Source organism: Emys orbicularis, chromosome 24, assembly GCF_028017835.1.
Source record: "Emys orbicularis isolate rEmyOrb1 chromosome 24, rEmyOrb1.hap1, whole genome shotgun sequence".
Lineage (NCBI taxonomy): Eukaryota > Metazoa > Chordata > Testudines > Emydidae > Emys > Emys orbicularis.
The window spans coordinates 5861442-5883725 of NC_088706.1; the positions used below are offsets into that span (position 1 = coordinate 5861442).

Genomic DNA, 22284 nt, shown 5'->3' on the forward strand with positions numbered 1-22284 from the left:
AGGACAGAAAACTCTAATTCACAAAGACCATTATGTGTTTTCTCATCATGCCGGTGCAATTTCTTACTTTTACAGCTATTTTACAGCTATTACAGCAGCTACTGCCCTTCCCCACTCTGCCACCATGATCAACCACCATTCTGGTTTGGAATAACTGTGACTATCCCATTAAAGGTAGTGTATACATGGAGCATTGGAGAGAGATTTTGAACTATAACACATCTCATGCTAAATGGTTTAAAAAAACCTATGCCTGATGCATGGTCAGAAACTGTTCTAGCCTGGCCTGGGTTTGGCCTGTTCATGCCAAGTTAGCTGAAGTGTTTCAAACTGTTCAATTAAAAGACTAAATGAGAACAGAGCTTCAACCATGGCGTGACTAGTCACTAACTGTTAAGAAGGTGCTATGTACACGTGTTCAAGTCGAATTCAGAGGATAAGAATGATTTTATTGGTCAAACCTGTGGTATAAAAACATTCAAACAAAGATTTACACCTAATGCAATGTGATATTTCCTTCACCTATTTTTCGCATTACTCTCTCACACACCCTTACTGTGATGGTTCTTCAGTGGGAAACCTCGTGTTCCACTTCACTATTGCTGAGCTAGCAAATTATATCAATTGTCAGATCACTCAATTAACCGAGTGGTAATAGAAAGCAAAATAGTTAGTTACAATGAAAAAAAATCAAGCGATGGATTAGTAGTAAATGAAGCCCCCAGGTCAGATCTCAGATTTGGTCTCGCTCTTCATAGCAACAAAGGCTGGGAACACACTGCTTTAGACTCTCTTGGAAGATTAACCTAGCCAAAGGAAGCAACCCATTCTACTGGGAAGTGAGTTAGTGATGTGAGAAAGTAAGTTTCTTTCAAAAGGCGAAAAACCAATAGCCTTCATGAAGGTTCAGGTCTGACCTGACCCTCCCTCATCTCATACACAAACACACTGCCTAGACATACAGGGACACTCTTGATCCAAGCAAGTTGCTCAAGGGAGGTAGAGCTCCAGTCTAGTGGAATTTACAGCACAGAAGAGAGCTTCCAATCCTGAAGACACTTGAGAGTTGTGTCCTGCTGAATTCATTGAGACCACCTGCATAGGTTAGCACAGGACTGGGCCTAAGACAGAAGAGTAGTAAATAAAACAGTCTGATTTTCTTTACAACTTCAGTGGTTTAATGCAGAATTTATTTACATTTATTCCAACAGCATGAATGTATTTAGTGACAAATATGCATTGAGCACATGAAGTTACAGTTAGTTTATTTATAATGCTTGAGTACTCCTCTCCAGTGGGCTCTTTCTTGCCAGGTCTTCCAAACTTACCCTAGCAGCCCTGTGCCACGGACATTATTTATATTATAGTTGCAGCTGGAGGCCCCATTCGGCATCAGAGCCCCTCTACAGGCACTGTACAAATGCACAGATATGGACCACGCCTTGGGGAAACTTACAATCCAGTCTCCTTCTGCTCAGGGTGGGGAGCATATGGCTCAAAAAAAGCCCATCACCACAGCAGGTGGCTAGACTAAGGTAAGGCATTTCCTATGCTCACAGCCCAGCTGTCCTGAGAGGCAGAGAACCCAAACCATGACATCAGTGTGCTGTGTTGCCATTGGATTGCCATTATAATGCTCATGCCAATACTTCTGAAGACACTTCTCTCTGCACGCAGCACTAGCCACAAGAGACAGCCACCAAACTTCAGTCTGCCTGGTTAAAAGGGCCAATTATAAAAAAGCTACTAAAGATCCTTGATGGCAGCCATAAAAGGTCTAATTTCTATTCCCAGCTCCCACCTCTAGCAGAACTTGGGATGCCTTCCACCTTCTCATCTTGAAGAAAGCCAGAGAGCAGATGTCTGCAGCTAAACCCTCACTCAAACTCAGAATAGGTCACTAAGCTGACCTTTTATTTGCTAGGCTCCTCTAAGAATATAAACTAAACTATTGTGTAAAGTCAGATCCTGGACAGTAATTTAAAGTAGGTTGAGGCGGTTTGTAAAGCACATTGAGAATTTACTATAAGGTGCTCTATAAATAAGTATTTGTTATTAACACCATCAAGCCACTGGTTTATGTATTTTGTCCCTCTTTCTCACATCAAACTTATTTTTACGAGGCTAGCATCCTTTTATTGCAAGCTAGTTTTAAAAAGTAAATTGACCAATTATTTGTACTACAACACTGTGCTTTTCAGTGCCATGGCTATGTTAATTGTTTTGTTTTAGTACCAAGCCCAGAAACAATGCATGAAGCCAAGGAAATAACACCAGGATACATAATGGGCTTTGAGAAAAGTTTAGAAGTCAGTCTTACTTCTAGTATCTACACTGCTAAGAGCCAAGAAAAATTTAAAATAGCCAATATCCAAATGGAAAAGCAGACTGAGGCTACGTAAACTAAACAAACAAGAGCCCATTGTGAGTTAACGAAAACATTAGCAAGAGAGTAGGTCTACCATGCAGACACAGAAGACACTACCACACATTAAATCATTAGTCCACCAAGTTTGGAGTCCAGCTCCTGGCAGTGGTCTGTAACTGAACTTTAAGGATCGCAGAAAGTGCAATCCTGAACATTGGTGAAAAATTCTTCCTGACCTCATGGTATCAGCTCATGCCCTGAACCACATCCAGGAGACCACTTGCTTCCACTTCAAAATTAGCATGAAGACAAGTGCTAAATTCCAAGAAAATTGTTAAACAAAGCACTTAAGCTTCACTGCTCAGCCTGCTCATAGTGGGAACATTCCTCCCATCTTCCCTTGGTACTTCTAAACTGACAGCCCAGTGAGGCAAGAACCCTGTCAATGTCTAAAGTTATCTACAACACTGTTGCACCACACAAGTAAAGCATGAACTTTATTCATCCCTACCTTATAGTATGACTATAAGTGTTAAGAGTCATTACATTATCCAAGCCTTATTTTTCTTTTCTATAGCTAAAAAAGAAAAAAAGTGTTTTCTATTCTGTTATTTGATTGATAACAAGGAATAGGGTGAATGATCATTTCAAATAATCTTCCCTTGGAAGACCACTTTATTGGCCTTTCAGCAACCACACTAAAATCTCAGGCTTTCAGACGATATCAGTGAATAACCTCAAGTTTTAACTTTTCTTAAACTCAATGGCTATTTTAGTTTGGCTTTATTTTTAAAAATCAGATGTTAAAACTAAACATCAGCTTTGTTTGGCTGGATATGGACTGAAGTTGAACCAATCAAAGGGTCTTAGTTCCATAGGCAAGAAGCACTGGCTTTTTGGGGGGGAGGGGGGGTGTTTTCCAGGTGCTTTCATCTTAAATCATATGAGTCAGTTGAAAGGGGGTCCTGGGGATTTCTAACCCTTCATTCTAGTGAAACATTTTTAGCCTTTAAGGCTCTGCTTTCTCTCTAATGTCTTATCTAAGGCAGAAGCACTTTTTCTGAAAAGGGAAGCAAAAAAATATATATATATACGTTCCAAAGCTATTCCTGACAAGCTGAGAGGTGAAACAGGTGTCAAAGTGAGAGGATGGGAGCAATTAAGTCAGCTAAAGAACACAGATTACCGAAACAAGACAATTACTGTTCATTGCATGTGTAAACTTCATGTTCCGTATTAATGTTTACCCAACGTATGAAAAATTATTCATTAGGACATCTGACAGCATTTTGCTTAGGTATCCGTACTCACACAAGGTCTAAGATGTCAATTTTGCATGTAAAATGTGGCCCTTTAACAAGCACAAAGCACTCCTACTGCCTTTAGTGAGAGCTGTGAGCATGCACCTGAAAGCCACAGGAGCTTCCAAGTTTTCTGACAGCTTTAAAAAGGACACTCGAGCATTAGGTTATAGGTAGGGTTGGCAGAATTTGATTTAAATTGTTAGTCATCAGTAAATGTCAATTTCACCTGACACAGAAATGGATGAAAAAATATCATACCAGTCATTAAAAACAGCCTCCCCCGCCCCCCAGAAATGCAGGGAGCCATCTGCACCCCCATGGGGAGTGGGGCAAAGGGGGCAAGAGCTATCCAGCAGTAGGGAGTCCTCCCCTCATAGCTGGGGTTTCTTCCTCCTCCTCGCAGTCCTGGCTGGGAGTCTCTGTCTGCCTTACCAGGACCACAGCCCACCTTGCAAGCGCAAAGTGGCACTGACCCTGCAGCCCTGCTATGAAAATGTATTAAAATCGATACAAATCAGAAAAAAAAAAAAGTTAAAAAACATTAATGGCTGAAGTTACAGAAAAATCAAAATCAAATTCTGCCAAGTCATGTTCTAGGTTTGGGGTTCTCTTGTCTTACTTCCATTATCCAACACTAGAGGCTAGGAGCCAGATCCTCCGCTGGCATCAGTTCCGTTTTCACTGACACGAACAGAATTCGACCAGCTGAGACCCAGCCATTAAATCCTTTCATTTGGAAACCGGTTTTCCTCCAGTTTCCAACTGAGCTTCAATTGTAACTCAGACAATGCTAAGAGCGCTATATGCTTCCCTCCTCTTTTGAAGAGCATTAGCATCCATCTCAAGCCAGCTCTAGGAACAGGATTCATTAGGCCTGATCTAAACACAGTTTAGTACCAATTTAATGATTTCAGAGAAGGGTGTGATTTTGGACAGATAGAGTTAAATCTTTCAACCCTGAGGAGATGACTTCACTAGCAACGTTAAAGCGCTGCCGCGGTAGTGCTTTGACGAGGCTGTGTAGTCACGGCACCAGCACTGGAAGAGAGCTCTCCCAGCACTGTTAAAAACAAAAAATAACCCCCCCACACCCCCGAGGGGAGTGGCTCCCAGCGCTGGTGCACTGTCTACACTGGCACTTTACAGCGCTGAAACTTGCAGTGCTCACGGGGGTGTTTTTTCACACCCCTGAGCGAGAAAGCTGCAGTGCTATAAAGAGGCAGCGTAGACAATGCCTGCGAAACTGTACTGTTATAAAGGTGTTTATCAATATAGCTTATTACTACAATCCTGGTGTAACTGTGTCCATGCCAGGGGGGTCACACTGTTTCAGCTATATCAGCTTCTAAAGCAATACGGTTAAAGAGGTATCAACACTATTTAGACATGTCCTTCGTTAACCTGGGTGGCAAAACCAGCAGAAGTGCAAGACATTTGTGTAGGTCTTACATAAACAATGGCTGTTTTAAAAAGGTTTATCTGATAAGGAATAGAGGATTTACAAAAATTAGTATTTAAAGACCATGTTGTGCCAGATAACAATGGAGATAAAAAATTTGATATACGCTACTTGACTATCTCCGTTTTAACCAACAGATACAATGGATTGTTTGTATTTGAAATATTCGTGTTCACAATAACCTGTGCCCAGTTATAAGTTAGTTACACTGTACAATAAAAGAGGCTTACTTTAGCAAAGCTAGGAAGGCAGCAGGCTCCACATCAGGCAGTTCAATCTCTGTAGAAGTTGTGGCCATTCCACCATTAAACATTGCATCGAAGACCGCACTGCCCACAGCCAACACAAACCTAACATTTAAAAATAAAAATAAAAATCCTACATTAAACTACATTTTGCTATTTTAGGGGGGGGGGTGGGAAATCCCATTTTTGTTTCTGCTCCCCCTCCCCATCCCAAGGGGAAATCAGTTACTGTTGACAGTACTAACGTCAAGCGCTCAGAAGCAATCCACTTCTATCCTAGGCCTTATCACTACTATATTACCAGTAACACCAGACAAAGTTGCAAACTACTATTTGGAAGTTCCTCCCCCTCAGCCCAGCATGCAATGAAAAAGTATAATGGCTCCTATAAAGCCAGAGTTTATGCATTTTGTAACCGACAATACACCTGCTAATGTAATTGTTTGTACTTATGTACCACCTTTAATTGGAGGACCTCAAAGCACTTTACAGTTTCATAACCCCCTGTGCGGTAGACCCATTTTACAGATTGAGAAATGGAGGTACAAACGAGGGTAAGTAACTCAAGGTGCCCCATTGAATCACAAGAGCTGGGAACAGAACCTAAGAGTATGTCTAAACTGCAGTTAAAAACCCACCACCAGCCAATGCCAGCTAACTGGGCTCACAGGGCTGGGGTTAAGGGGCTGTTGAACTTGCAGTTCCAATGTTCGGGCTCTGCAATTGAACAGACCCTTAGCCTGAGCCCAAGTTGGAACAGGCCAGCCACAGGTGTCTAATTGCAGTGTAGCCAGACCTTAAAAGTCCTAACTACTCTTGCTAAAATACTGGACATCACACCCAGAAAACCAAAAGGAGTCTTAACAAGACTCAGAGATGTAGCCGTGTTAGTCTGTATCAGTAAAAACAACTAGGAGTCCTTGTGGCACCTTAGAGACTAACAAATTTATGTGGGCATATCCCACGAAAGCTTATGCCCAAATAAATTTGTTAATCTGTAAGGTGCCACAAGACCGCCTCATTGTTTTTACTTAACAAGACTGTTTTCCATCCTTCTATCTCCCCACTAGAAAGGAGACATTAATCAAAAATAAATTTTTAAAGTTAAAAAGAAAGTGTGCAAGCTCCTTCCACACCAGACCGAGATCCTCCTCCAAGCTGTCTGAAAATGTATTCATCTCCCCACCGTTTTGTACTCAACCTTCCCACAAAAATATTCAGCAGCGGAGAGCACCGACTGGCTAGCACTGCATCCTGGGAGGAACAACCTTTCCTAGTACTCTCTATTAAAAAAAAAAAAAAAAAAAGAGAGTGCTTCAGTCTCATTTTCTGTAGGGATGTTTACTACTTCTGGTCACACAAACTCCAATGAACACAAGAAAAAGAACATAAGAACGGCCGTACTGGGTCAGACCAAAGGTCCATCCAGCCCAGTATCCTGTCTACCGACGGTGGCCAATGCCAGGTGCCCCAGAGGGAGTGAACCTAACAGGTAATGATCAAGTGATCTCTCTCCTGCCGTCCATCACCACCCTCTGACAAACAGAGGCTAGGGACACCGTTCCTTACCCATCCCGGCCAATAGCCATTAATGGACTTAACCTCCATGAATTTATCTAGTTCTTTTAAACCCTGTTATAGTCCTAGCCTTCACAACCTCCTCAGGCAAGGAGTTCCACAGGTTGACTGTGCGCTGTTTGAAGAAGAGCTGCCTTTTATTTGTTTTAAACCTGCTGCACATTAATTTCATTTGGTGGCCCCTAGTTCTTATATTATGGGAACAAGTAAATAACTTTTCCTTATTCACTTTCTGAAGATTTTATATTATAAACCTAAAAAACAGGTAACATTTAAATGCAAGCACGAAGTGGTAATGGTGGGTACACACAAACCATTTACACACTGCAATAACTTCACACTGCAACTAACACAAAAAGTCACATTCCCTACCTTGAAGAATATCAATTTGGAGTGCTGTCTCAAAACAATTTAGATGCTAGAGAATCTGTTCTTTACAATTTTCTCATGTAAATGCAAGCCAACTTCATCTGTTGACAGGCACCTCTAGCTAAACAGACATTTAAGAATTACAGTATTTGGTCCATTAGGAAACATGCAAATATGAAAGTTATGGTGACTGCCATATGCATCAGAGAAGCTAAATTCTGAAAAATGTACTTAAAAATTTAGGACATGTTCATCCTTTTTTCCCTCGGTGGTTACAATCTAATCTCAAATACAGTGAAGACCACTAAAGTAAGTGCATATATTGCATCAAGGTTTTCTTTCCACAGAAGAATTTGGTGAACCAGCAAAGCTGGAGCTGTAACAGGACTGGAACCATTTCTCAACTGTTGTCATAAAGGAAACAAGCTGGAAAGTTCTGGAGCCTCTGAGGCTGAAGCATGCTCAATACGACAGAGCCCTCAAACCCAGCCAGTGCATCAGCGGTCCAAAAGTCTCAAGACCTATGGGGCTTCTCTGTATGACAGAAGGCATGAGACACAAGAGTGTGAATTCTGTGTACGTGGTATCTTTAAAGACACCTTTTTCCTGCACAGCAACTTTGATAAGATTTCCCTTTTTATAAAAGAGATGTTCCTTTCAGCAAATTAAACAATTATTTTATGCAGAGTACTTTATAAGTTAGTAAAATCCTTATATGCAGAGTTGTTGTAGCCACGTAAGTCAGTCGGTCCCAGGATATTATAGAGACAAGGTAGGTGAGGTAGTATCTTGTATTGGACCAACTTCTGTTGGTGAGAGACACAAGCTTTCGAGCTACACAGAACTCTTCTTCGGGTATGGCAAAGGTCATCATCATCACGTTCCTATTACATCTCTGGCGTTTAGGGAAGTGACGACGCTCCTCCACTTCTGTCTGTTTCTGGCAAGTCTTTCAATGGTTCCCCAGCTGTGCCCCAGGTTTTTCAGCTCGGCTTCCACAGCTCTTCGCCATGTTGTTTTCGGGCAGCCTCATTTTTGCGTACCTTCAGGTGTCCATCTTATTGCTACTCTGGTGATGGAATCAGTTTCCATCTGAAGCACATGACTGATCCATCTTCAACGCCTCCGGGCAATGATGGCACTCAGATCCTCTTGGCTGCACTGTGTCAATAGATCTGGGTTTGAGATTGTTCTGGGCCAAAAGATACGGAGGATTTTTCTGAGGCAGGTTGTATGAAATGAAGACAGTTTGGACATGACATACTTTCTCATTCCCCAGCATTCTGCACTCTAAAGTAGTGTTGAAAGTACGCAGCTCTGACAAATCTTAAGTTTGGTGTTGGTGTTGTATTTTGATGATTTCCAGACTGTATTTAAGCTCCTGAAGGTGTTCCTGGCTTTATTGATTTTGTTCTGGATGTCCTGGCTTGTTCCACCGTCCTGGCTGATGGTGCTGCCCAAGTATGTGAATGTTTCTACATTGGTGAGAACATAATCCTCTATCCGTACTGGTGATGGTGAGGCAATATTAAAGGTCATGATATCGGTCTTATTGCGGTTGATTTTCAGTTCAATTTGCTGGCTGAATGCGTTGAGTCGAGTTGTTTTTTCTAGTATATGGGGTTGGGTATGTGATAGGAGAGCGACATCATCTGCAAAGTCCAGGTCTTCAAGGGATGAGAAGAGTGTCCATTTAATGCCTCTTGGCATGTCTTCTGTTGTACGCAGCATTACCCCATCGATGGCAATGTTGAAGAGGATTGCAGACATGACACCCCGACGTACTCCTGTTTTGACTTCAAAACTGAGCTCACTGTGATCAACACTGCATGTAAAGTTGAAATAGAAGCTTTTGATGATGTTGATTATACGGAAAGGAATTCCATATGCCCACAGAATGTGCCATAGGCTGATCCTGTGAATGCTACCAAAAGCCTTCTCAAAGTCTATGAAATTTATGTAAAGTTGCCGTTGCCACTCTAAGCACTGTTCTATTATGTTTCGTAAAGTGAAGATCTGGTCTGTGCAGCCACGCCCTTTCCAAAAACCAGCTTGCTCTTTTCTGAGAATGCTATCAACTGCCTCTGATATACGCTGGACTATGATCCTACACAATACTTTGCTTGGCACAGATAAAAGTGAGATACCACACAAGTTATTACAATCACTGAGAGTTCCTTTCTTTGGTATCTTCACTATAACCCCATTGGTCCACTCATCTGGCACTTTTTCCCCTTCCCAGACTGATGTAAATAGAGGGGCCAGGATAGATGCTGCTAATTTAGGATTTACCTTGAACAATTCTGCATTCAAGTTATCCTTGCCAGGAGCTTTCCCATTTTTTAAGGATTTGATGGCTTGAATGATCTCTTCCTTAGTTGGGGTGTGTCTGTGTTGATATCAAGATCTTCTTCTGCCTCCTGGATATTTGCTTCCTCTTTAAGTGGCTCCCTGATCAACAATTCTTTGAAATGCTCTGTCCAGCGCATTTCTTGTTCTTTTTCGGTTGTTATTAGGTGCCCTTGTTTGTTCCTGATGAGAGTGTTTGTTGGTGTCTGCCGGTTACCACTGATAAGCCGCGCCATTTTGTAGACGGTTCCTTGTTCACCACGAGCAGCTGCATCCTCTGCTGGTGTTGCCAGATTATCAATATAACGCCGTTTGTCCACTCTCACAAGGTGTGCGACTTCCCGGTGTGCCTTGCTATACTGCTCGTGGTATTTGGCCTTTAGCGTCTGGGATTTTGTGACTTTAAAACTTTTCTTCAGGGCTCATCCGGTTTCTATGGCGTTGCATGTGCTGGGTGTAATCCACTCCTTCCTTCTCTTCTGCCTGTAGCCTACACAGGCTTCACTGCTCTGTTTATAAATTGCTGTTACTTATGCCCCACTTCTTGTTGATCTCCTCATCTGCATTCCCCTCCTCTTCATCAAGGTCTGCAAGTGCTTGAAACCTGTTCTTTAACTGCAGAACAAAGGCTTTCTGTATTTCAAGGGACTTTAGCTTGTCAATATCATAATTGATACGTCCCTTGTTTGGTGGACCCACGCCTCTCAGTTTTAGTTTGATGGAGCCGGTCACAAGGTGGTGGTCGCTGCCAACATCTGCACCCCTTCTCATTTTCACATCTCTCAGTGAGCATCGCCACTTGCCATTGATCATGATATGGTCAATCTGGTTCTTATCTCTGCCATTTGGAGAACACCATGTCAGCTTGTGAATTTCACCATGTTCAAATAGGGCTCTGTCGATGACTAGGTCATTCACATTACAAAAATCAACAAGCAAGATTGGACTCTGAGTACCTTTCCCAGACCTGAAGAAGAGCTCTGTGTAACTCAAAAGTGTGTCTCATGTCTCTCTCACCAACAGGAGCTGGTTCAGTAAAATCTTTAGTTTTTTTAGGAAGGTAAGTGAAATTGTGCCTTGACTGGCAAATTATCATGATATTTTGCTAGCTGTGTCAGCTGGTGGGGAAGGGAGTCACTGTATCATTGAAGAACCCTTTCCCTCTAGTGGAAGGAGAAAGACTAATTTGGCTACTGAATTGTTTCCCCAATTGTTACCTAGCATTCTGGTTTCTTCAAAGGGCTAGAAACGCAGCAAACTGCAGTACACTAAAAGGAATAATGTATATAAGGATGTATTTCATTGAATAATTTTGGACACAGACCACAAGAACAAATTTTAAGAGACTTGATTCATGGTATCAGTATCACTAAATGAAATGAAAGCGTTTTTTATATAAGTGGCAGTAAAACTTAATGGAAGTCACGTTAAAGTTACATACCTTACTTGTTACTAAAAATAACGTAAAAAATAACAGACTTGTAGCTGCTCTTGAGGGTTCCAAGGTCATGGCACATGCAGCCCCAAGTGATAAGGAACCTTCAGAGACCATTCTGAAAGGACTTGAAGTTTTAAAACTAACTTTTCACAATTCCTGCTGGCATTTCACTCAATGGACAAATCACTTTGGTTAGTTTATAGTGGAGAGCCCTCCAAATTCTTAGCTAGGGGATGTCCCAGCAGATCTCACATTGGAAGCACAAGACTCCTAGAATGGAACTTTTTTTACGGTACATCTGAAGAATGGTGGAACTTCAAAAGGTACACCATCAACTTAAACATTACATGTCAGTCTCAAGATTGCTTACCACTAATGTTACAAGTAAAACTCAAGATTACTATAGAGACAAATGGAAAAACATTTGTTGTCTAATGTATGTAGTTAGTTTCACTGTTTCCCACCTATAGTCAGTCAATTTCCCCTATTTATGTGGGTCTTTCAAACAGTAACTGGAAAGAGATTTTTAAAAATGGGAAAGTGTGATTGCAAAACGATAAAGTGTCAAAGAGACTCAAAGGAAGGTATAGCACCTGAAACTATTTTTAACTCATTTTTTAGAGTGATTAGATTTCAAGTTGATGTCTCTTTAGAGCCAAATTAAACCATCCACTAGAAAAACTAATGGGAACAATCCTGCACTGGCAGGAAGATGAGCTGGATAATCCAGATGTCTTTCCTATTTCTACCTTCAATGAAAGTGTGTGCACACTCATGTGGCTGTTCTCAAAAGGGGCAAAAGATCCCTAGTGTCCTAAGCTCTCACTACTAATAATCATTTGACAATTAGAATTCACAAAGATTTTTTTTTTTAACAATGCATACAAAGATGGTAGCCAAAATAAAGTGAGTAAATGTAGTTAAGGGTACGTCTTCACTTACATCCGGGTCCGGATGTAAGCAATCGGTTTTCTGAGTTCGATTTATCGCGTCTGGTTAAGACGCGATAAATCGATCCCGGATCGATCCCGGAAGTGCCCCGGATCGATCCCGGAAGTGCTCGCCTTCGACGCTGGTACTCCAGCTCGGCGAGCGGAGTACGCAGCATCGACGGGGGAGCCTTCCTGCCGCGTCTGGACCGCGGTAACGTCGGACTAAGGTACTTCGAATTCAGCTACGTTATTAACGTAGCTGAATTTGCGTACCTTAGTCCGAAGTGGGGGGGTTAGTGTAGACCAGCCCTAAGTGACAGAAGCAGCATGAAAAGATTAAGAAAGTGAATAGTAATGCCTGATATTTTGTCAATAGTAAACACTAAGGGAGTCTGAAAATTTGTGATGAAAGAATCTGATTTTTAGGAATGTAATGTACCAAAAGCTAAGAGATTATGTAAAGAAAGTCACAGAAACCTCATGAAGGGCTAAATTAACTTGTTCATCCACCTGTGAAGTTTCTGGAAGCTTCTAAGAATATTTTCCTGGAGCCAGAATATCTGTAACTCAATATCACCTAGCTGTTCTATAAACCACTCAAGAACCAGGAATATTAGATCATTTCCTACTACCGCCCTGATTCATTCCTTCTACTATACTACTAGTTGGTAGTTCAAAGCCTACACCATTATAGGATTTATATTTTACAAAGGCTGACAGAGGAATAAAGGAATAGCTCCATTATGCCAAATACTGCCTTCACAGCCTAGTTGAAGGTTTGGCTACCATTTGTGATCCATCTGATATTTGTTTTTCTTCTACAACTATATTAAAAACAGAAACTTCAAGCTCAAATTTCTGTCAAGTTTTCTTGACTGTATCGTGCATAAATAGTTGGCAACTTTATCTTCCCAGAAATGCCATGGGGACAAAACAAGAAACAGTTCCCAGTAATCCCCTCTACATTCCCCCACCATTTCTGGACTGCACAACAACAATGCAAACCACAATCACTCAGTATGTGCACCATTTACCAGTTAAAACTACAAATATATCCCCTCTACAATGCACTTTCTGGGCGAGCAAGTAGCAACAGAATAGCTCTGCTAACGCCACATTTAACAGATAGGCAGGTGCCAAGTCAACTTTCATGTACTAGAGTATGCCCCTCTCATAACCACTTTTTGTATTTGGCTTTGTTTGTAAATCACTTGATTAAAAAAAACAGTTCTACAGTCTGGATAACCTTTAGTCATTGTCTGACAGCCCTAATTCTGAGATTTATTAAAAAAAACTGGCAGGGCCATGGAACTCTGTTTTCACAAACAGGTCAGTGAATCAAAATCATTACACCCCTCAAATAAACTGACAAAATTAAAGGTGAACCACGAAGTAACTGTGAACTAAATAAGTTTCTGTGCTGAATGCCCTCTGACCAGACAGGTTGTTGCAGAGACATTCAGCACAGAAGTGTTTGTTAAGTTGCTTAAACAAAAATTAAACTAATTGCCTCTCAAATCCTCTTGGTACTTCCTGGATCACCAATGTATCCCAGAATGTAAGACCACAAACACCAGAAGTCTTATTGCAACATATGTAATCTATACTTGTGATGTCACAGCATGATGCTATTTGATATAGCTCCAAGGAACCAGAAAGTACCAGGAGAGTTTCAAGGCAAGAAGTTTTAAAAGGTTACTTACAACTTATTTCTGTGCTGAACGTCTCCCACCACCTGGTTAGCATAGCATGCAGAAAAGAAATATGCTTAACTCAAATTTCCCTTTTGCTTTCAAGCTCATCTTTAAGTAATTCTACTTTGATAATTTCTAGTTGTAACATAAAAGTGTGTTCTTATTTTCCTAAACTCTATCAACAAATGAAATAGAAGCTGGATTAAAATAGAAAACTAGAGACATACTTTTTGAGGGGAAAAGTTTCTAGACAATATATTTACACAGATAGCTAAGACAAAAGAAATAATTAGGAAGGTATTGTAGCAAGAATTCCCTTGCAAAGCGTTAATTTTAAGAAAAATAATGTAAGAATTCACTGGATCCCTGACTGCTTTGTTCAGTGTTAAAACGAGGGACAATTGCAGTCACTCATCACTTGAATGACTAAACGCATTAGGTATCTCCCAAAGCAGTAGGTGGCAAACAATGCCAGTCATCTCACCACTATATTTCAAAGGAGGAAAGTCAGAGAAGTCAACTTTAGTAGTCAATTACCTCCGAATCAGATATTCAATATCAAGCCAAATTCAAACTCTTCAGCAAACAACCATTTTGGGGACTGCAAGCTCTTAAATTACTGTTCAGCCTAAAAGTATCAATGCAGAGTAAGTGCTTAGTGTTCAGTAGACTGTTTTTCATATCCAGTTGAAAGTGTGATCTTTAACATTATTTTCCAGTTGTGCAGTGCTAGTGTGACAGACTATCTCAAAACCAATATAAACCTAATGCAGACATATCACTCAGCTATAACTAATTTTTAGTAAAGACTTCAATAGATAAAGTTATACCAACATTAGCAGGAAAGGCAAATATTTTTTTTTTTTAAAGTTTTCCTTTAAAATTAAAAGGACATCTTTCTAGTATTTTACACATTTTGCCCAACCCTCCTTTTTCATTTTTCACTAAGATTTAATTTAGCAAGCTGTTTTCAAAATATTTTTTTTCCTGGAACTGATTCAAAGTAGAAGCTAAGGATTCTTTATGCTACCGTATTTCTGTAGTCTTTTCAAAACAGATTCTCATTTTTACGCCTTTTAGAAGAAAGTTATAAAATTGTGGGATTTGAGCCCTATTCTGCAGCTGAAGAAATCTGGCAAAAACTACACACTATTCTGTAAGTGGAATTTTATTTAGCTGAAGTTTTACATCAAATCCCCCAACCAAAATCTCCACTGAAATTCTCTGAGATGCTTCTTTTTAAACAGCCCGTCTAAAAAGATGCATTAACTCTGGAACACGTCTACACCATAACCACCACACCATACCATGCTGGAAGAACATCATCATTAAATAGGGCTCTATCGTGCGCACAAGAGCTAACTACGCCTTGCTACAATGCTCCTCTGGCCAACCCTCTAGCAGTTTAGTCTATCAATGCTTCAAGATGGGACTTCACCATGTCCCCAGAGTATTAACCTTGTCAGGAGACAAACAAGTTGTAAATACCACCCACAGATTTGTATAGTGTAGATGAATCACATGTTTTTAAAGCCCTGTGTACATTCATAGTATTCTGAAAGTGTTGTAACATGTCTCCTAGCTACAGGTAAAAATCAGATGGTAATCTGATAACTAAGTGAAAGGAATAAAATCAAGAAAAGTAAACAAGAGACCAGCCTACGTGAAAGAATACCAGGTAGCAACCCTAACTTTTCCATATTACCTCCCCAGAAGAAAGTACAGGACAGAATAGTCAGATGGCGTGACATACACACGAGCGCTTACACTCTAAGAAAATGGATCCCCACCAATACATGGACCAATATAGAGTCAGTGGCTACCCACCCCCTTCTTTTATAAGGATTCTCTGTTCTGTGCCCCGTTAGGACGACTGTCGCTGCCGTTCAGTCACGAGTCTGTAGCCCACTGAACAGTGAGTTACACGTCTCTCTCGCTCTGTGCCGTCAGCAAAGGATTACAGCCCCAGCTATAGAACCTGGTTCTTCGGCTCAAGCTGTAGAGACAGGCGTCCTGCTCTGGAGGTGCCAGCGGGGGGACAGACCCACAACGCTGGGTGCTCAATGGCCTACCTGTGCGCTAACCCACAACTGCCCTGCAGCCATTCCAAATGCCCCTCTAAGGGGCAGAGCCCCCCCCCCCCCCATGTAAGGCAGGCCTGCGATACAGACAACTCAGGGGCTGCATTCCCAGGCTGACTTGGCCTCTAGTCAGCATCCTGGTCTCTCTTACCAGCCACAACAGGCCTGGGAACCAGCTCTGGGTCCCTGCAAGGGAGGAGGCCCAGCCTCTTGGATGTGTCGGTGGGGGGTTAGTGTGGAGGGCCCAGGGAAGGCGGGCAGGGGATAGTACGGCAGAGGGAAGGGGGGGTCCCCTCCGTTCTTACCGTCCCTTGCTCCCCTGGAGTTAGGAAGGAGCTTGTGAAGGGGGCACAGAATTGGGGGGGAGGGACGGTCCCGCCGCATGCCGGCCCACCCCACCCCGTGTCCAGCACAGCCCCCTGCTAGGCGGGAGGCCGGGGTGCGAGCCCCGGCCTGCGACAGGAGCAGCGGTTCCCTCGGCCCGAGCCCCGCTGCGCCCCCGGGGCCGCTCCTCCGGCCGGTCCCTACCTGTGGGCCGGGATGCGCCGCTCTTCCCCCGCTCGCCCCGCGGCCCACCCGTGGGGCGGGAAGTCCCGCCCCGCCCCGGGCCCGCCCCGCCCCGGCCCCTCGCTGCCCACCTGTGGGCCGGGATGCGCTGCGAGCCGCGGCCCTTGCCCACCAGGAAGTGCACGTCGCTGAGCACCTCGTTGTTGAAGAGGAAGGCGAAGCGCTCCTGCACGGTGGGCTTGGTGGCCTGCCAGTTGTACACGGGCTCCCGCTGCAGGGGGCCAGCCGCCCCGCCCAGCGCCGGCGCCGAGCCCCCGGCGCCGGGACCCCCGGCCGCCGCCGCCGCCGCCGGGTTGCCGGCCCCGCACTGGTTGTAGGTGAGGCCCGGCGGGGAGGCGGGGGCGCCGCCGGGGCCGTTGGTGCAGGCGGCGGCCGCGGCCCCGTTGCCCGGAGGCGGCGGCGGCTGCGGGCCGGAGGAGGAGAGGCCCCCGGGGCCCCCGCCGCTCCCACCGGCCGCCATCTTGTGCGGAGGAGGCGCGGGAGGGGGAGGGCGGCGCTGCAGCAGCACCAGCAGCACGAGCGGCGGCGGGCGGGACACGGCGGCGGCGGGGCCCGCCGAGGGGGAGGGGGTGGCGCGGCTGCTGCTGCTGCTTATACACAGGGCCGGGCAGCAGCGGCGCATGGGGCTCGGGGCGCGGCGCGGCGCCGGCCGCCGCGGGTGGGGCGCGCGCAGGGGGCGGGGCGTAGGGGGGCGCGCGAGGGGCGTGGGGGGAAGGAGGAGTGCAGGGGAGGGTGTGAGGCCTGCAGGGGGAGCAGGAGGGTAGAGTTGTGGGGGGACAGAGGATGGGGAATGGAGGCAGGGCAGGAGGGAGGGATGTGGGAGACATGAGTGCAGGGGTTGGAGGGAGGAGTGTGGGGGATGGCGGCAGGAGGGAGGGGTGTGGGGGAGGCATGAGGAAGGTGGGGGGTGGACGGGGTGTGGGGGGCACAAGGAATGCAAGGAAAGGAGCATGTTAGGTGTGAGGACTGCAGGGGGAGCGGGAGGGAGGGATGTGGGTGCCTGAGGAGTGCAGGTGGCGGGGGAAGGAGTTAGGGGTTGGAGGGAGCCATGCAATGGGGGGCCCAATGAACTCCCTGCTGTTTCCACCCTAGTGAAGACCCCAGGTGGGAACCATGGGGACACTGTCACAGCTCCTCTATGGGAGGACACAGCTCTTTTTTTTTTTTTATTGGGGGAATCCAAGCTTTTGGGGACAAAACAGCTCCCATGGGGGGATGTGGGAAGGTTACCGTTGATCTTGCAAGTCTGGGCCCACAAGGTGGATACCTCTGATCCTGGGGGTCGATGGCTTATGGGGAGGAGGCAGCTTCTCCAGAAGGTTAGGTAGCCTGTTGTGGACACAGAAACACTTCAGTTTATCCCCTGAAGAATAAGCCTAATGTAACGTTCTTTGCACAAGTGCAAACCAACCCTTTCTAAAAACCAGGCACCCAAAACTTCATCGAGGCTGTGTTGATTAGTGTTCTGTAATCCCTTACAATCCTTAGGCCAAAGGACTGATGGTCTGTGGCTAATGTACCGGCTCATTTGGCTGTCTTCCTCATCTCCAGAGATACTGCCCTCCAATAAACTGATACTTCATGCTTAACATCTGCTGTGTAAGAGGGCATGGCTACACTTGCAGATGTAGAGCGCTTTGAGTTAAACCAGCCTTCGGAGAGCGCAGTAGGGAAAGCGCTGCAATCTGTCCACACTGACAGCTGCAAGCGCACTGGCATGGCCACATTTGCTGCGCTTGCAGCGGCATTGGGAGCGGTGAATTATGGGCAGCTATCCCACAGAGCATCTCTTCCCATTCTGGCGCTGTGACTTGTGGGAAGGGGGAGGATGCGGGGCATTCTGGGTCCTGTCCCAATGCCCCGTGATGGATCGGTTCGCATCCCAGCAGTCCCTGTGCTTCCGTCCACATTTGGCGCCATCTTTAAACGTTTTTTGTACTGCGCGCTCTGTCTTCCCTTTCGGTCTGCAGGAATGGATCCCAAACTGCTGAGGAATATGCTGACGAGTCTTGTCAGCACATCATGTTTGGCAGTCGAGTTACTCCTTAAGATCCAAACTGACAGTGAGGACTCCGATGATGATATCAACTCGAGTAATGCATACAACATGAGATTGCTTGTGGCATTCACAGATATGCTTACCACCGTGGAAAGCCGCTTTTGGGCTAGGGAAACAAGCACTGAATGGTGGGATCACATTGTCATGCAAGTCTGGGATGATGAGCAGTGGCTGCAGAACTTTCGCATGAGAAAAGCCACTTTCATGGGACTGTGTGAGGAGCTCGCCCCTATCCTGCGGCGCAAGGACATGAGATTGAGAGCTGCCCTGACGTGGAGAAGCGGGTGGCTATTGCAATCTGGAAGCTGGCAACTCCAGACAGCTACCGATCGGTCGCTAACCAGTTTGGAGTGGGAAAGTCGACCATTGGAATCATGTTTATGCAAGTTTGCAGGGCCATTAATTGCATCCTGCTCAGAAGAACCTTGACTCTGGGTAACGTGCATGACATTGTGTCTGGCTTTGCACAAATGGGTTTCCCTAACTGCGGAGGGGCGATAGATGGGACGCATATTCCAATTCTGGCACCAGCCCACCTAGCCTCCAAGTACGTTAATTGGAAGGGGTATTTCTCTATGGTTCTCCAGGCGCTTGTGGATCATCGTGGGCGTTTCATTGACATTAACGCAGGCTGGCCTGGAAAGGTGCATGACACACGCATCTTTCAGAACACTGGCCTGTTCAGGAAGTTGCAAGCTGAGACTTTTTTCCCAGACCAGAAGATCACCGTAGGGGAAGTCGAAATGCCCATTATGATCCTTGGAGACCCCACTTACCCTTTAATGCCGTGGCTCATGAAACCCTACACAGGGAGCCGTGACAGCAGCAAGGAGCGGTTCAACAACAGGCTAAGCCGGTGCAGAATGACTGTGGAGCGTGCTTTTGGCTATTTAAAGGGCCGCTGGCGTTCTCTGTATGGGAAGCTGGACCTGGCCGATGACAACATCCCCACGGTTATATCCGCGTGCTGTACCCTCCATAACATTTGTGAAGGGAAGGGTGAAAGATTCACTCAGGCATGGAACTCAGAGGTTTAACACCTGGAGGCTGAATTTGAACAGCCAGAGAGCAGGGCTATTAGAGGGGCCCAGTGTGGGGCTGCAAGGATTAGGGATGCCTTGAGGGAGCAATTTGAGGCTGAAAGCCACCAGTAATGTCTGGTGGCCTGCACGGGAGTGAAGTGCAGTGGTTCCAATGTTAGTAGGAATCTGTGTTTGCTACGCTGACTTGCAGTGCCTGTTGCTTTCCTGGGCTAAGGTATCTTTTACTTTATGCAATAATAAAGAATGTTTTCAAAGCCAAAAAATCCATTTATTGAAAAGAAACACAACTGCTTGGGAAACAGACAGGGCAAGGGGGGTGGGGAACGGTACAATCACAGATTTGCGTATGTCCTGTTATCATACTCAGCCTTCCTGTCTGGAGTGCTGTGCAATGAGTGCTGCACTTCAGGCTGGCTGTACTGCATGGGGATGGGGGTTGAGTGCGGTGGGTAAGGGTGGTAGTTTGCAGGGCTGGGTGGTGAAGCTACAGTTGTTGGAGGCAGCTGGTGGCGATAAGAACCTGGATGTTGGGGAAAGTGGGTTGGAGGTGACATGGGGGCACAAGGGAAAGAGTTTTGGGACAAGGGCTGTAGGAGGGGGCAGGGGCAGTAGCGCTCTGCCTGCATGGCTACAAGCGCCTGGATCAAGTCCGCTTGGCGCTCCATGATTCTTATCAGCCGATCCGTGCTTTGCTGCCGGAGCTCTGCGCTTTTGTGCCAGCGATCCGCATTCTGGTGGCGGACCCTCCTTTTACTCTCCCTCCACTCCTGCACTTTTAGATTCTCGTTAAGGGACTGCTGCATTACTTCATGCAGCATGTCTTCTTTGCTTCTACGTGGCCTCTTCCTAATTCTTTGGAGGCTTTCGGACGGTGATAACAAGAATGGCTGAGATCTCAAGGTTGCATCTGTAAAGCCAAAATGCAAAACTTAACAAAGGCAGCATTGTTCACACCAGACAGAGCAAATGATTCCCCTGTACTTAAGGGCAAACACAATCTACACAATAGCATAATTTACCCATCCCAAAGTGAGCGCACATAACCCACGGGAGCCCCAAAATGGAGAGTAAGCACAGGGTCAAGGGGGAGTGATTGTTTCACGGCTGTACTGTCCTCTGGGTTGGGGAGAGCCAACAGCTGCAGGGGGCCCCTATACTGAACACTGTCCCCACATTTTCCACAGGAGTTCGTCCTGGAAGATATCTCGCTGCTGAGAGTTACCTGGGAAGCAAGGGAGGGTCTTCTACTACAATGCGGCTTCCGCCCTGGCCCATATGCAGCTTGCCTGTGTGCAGCAATGGTCCCCCCGCCCCTCACGGCACAGTAGCACGGACATGTTAGCCTGACTGGGACAAGGACCACAGTAGCTCTGCCAAGGAACCTGCGCAAGCGCATTGCCCAGCTTCTGCATGAGACCTTTGAAGAGATCACTGAGGCTGATAACCGCGATGTGAGAGAGCACATCAACGCCCTATTCCGCATCTAGGCATGCATGCAGCCCTAACCCTCCTTGCTCCAAGAGCCTGCACTGAATAACTTCCTTCCCAAAATAAAAGCCGCTTACCGGACACCTCCTCTGGTGTTTGTCCTTCCCCAAGCCCCAGCCACTGCGACTGGCTACCTTCCTCCTGGCTTGAGAACAGCTCCTGGCTGCATGCATCTAGGGATTCCGGGGTGTCTTCCTCCTCCTCAGCACCCTCGCTCCTGCTTTCCTCCTCCTCCTCCTGCCTTGTTGAACTTGGCTCTGAAGTGTCCATGGTGGTACTCGGAGTGGAGGTGGGGTCGCCCCCAATTATCGCGTCCAGCTCTTTGTTGAAACGGCAGGTTGCGGGGGCAGCACCAGAGTGGCGGTTTGCCTTGCGGGCATTCCGCAGCTCCTTCACTTTAATCCTGCACGGCAGTGCGTCCCGGTCATGGCCCCTTTCCATCATGTCCCTTGATATCGTAATTCCTACGGCTGGAGTGCAGCTGGGACTGGACAGCTTCCTCCCCCCAAACACTGATGAAGTCCAGCACCTCACCATTGCTCCATACTGGGGATCACCTGGTGCGTGGAGGCATGGTCACCTGGAAAGATGCGCTGAGAGCACTCCACGCCTGGCTGAGCAAACAGGAAGGGGATTTTCAAAATTCCCAGAGAATTTAAAGAGTGGGTCTGATGGTTGGTTACCTGAGGGCAGGGCAGTAGAGTTCAAAGTGATGACCAGAGTGGCTAGAACAGGCATTGTGGGACACTTCTGGAGGCCGATCAGAGCACGTTAGACCAGGGCGTCCACACTGGTGCTGCGGCGCTCCAGTGGGGGCGCATCAAACGTTATTCCACTCGCCGAGGTGGATTACCACGAGCGCTCTAGCCGCGGAGTCAGAGCACTCTACGTGCCTTGCCAGTGTGGACACGTGAGTTAGAGTGCACTGGGCTGCTTTAATGCGCTCTAACTCACAAGTGTAGCCATGCCCATAGTGTATTTCACACCAGCCTTGCACCTCACTCCATTACATGCTGCTGTGGCCATGGAGATCCTGTGGGAATGTTGGGTGTTCTCCCCCACACTGCACTGCAAGATAACACAGCAGGATGTGCATGCTGGCTGGCAGATAAAGAGATTTTTATCTCATAGCCAGCTGGTATTCCTTACATAGAAAATGGCAGGGAGGTCAGGAGGAACCTGAAAGGCAGCGGATGGGTAGGTGCAGAGAAGGGCAATTAAGACCCTATATTGGTGCAAACTTGGTAGCCGTTAAAGCAAGGTGATTTATTTGTCACAGGGAAGGGAATAACATTCCCCACTCCTCTCTG

The 22284-nt window shown here is 45.9% G+C and overlaps 1 protein-coding gene across 1 annotated transcript in view; it reads right to left on the reverse strand.

Annotated features, from left to right (window-relative positions):
- BTBD2 (BTB domain containing 2) overlaps nt 1–16844 on the reverse strand; it is a 38865-nt gene extending 22021 nt beyond the window's left edge. Inside the window, exons 1-2 of the mRNA XM_065422003.1 lie at nt 16456–16844; nt 5362–5481 (exon numbers count right to left, since the gene is read on the reverse strand). Of these exons, the coding sequence (XP_065278075.1) occupies nt 5362–5481; nt 16456–16844 (509 nt within the window). The remainder of the gene's footprint in view (nt 1–5361; nt 5482–16455) is intronic.
- Between the last annotated feature and the right edge of the window lie 5440 nt (nt 16845–22284).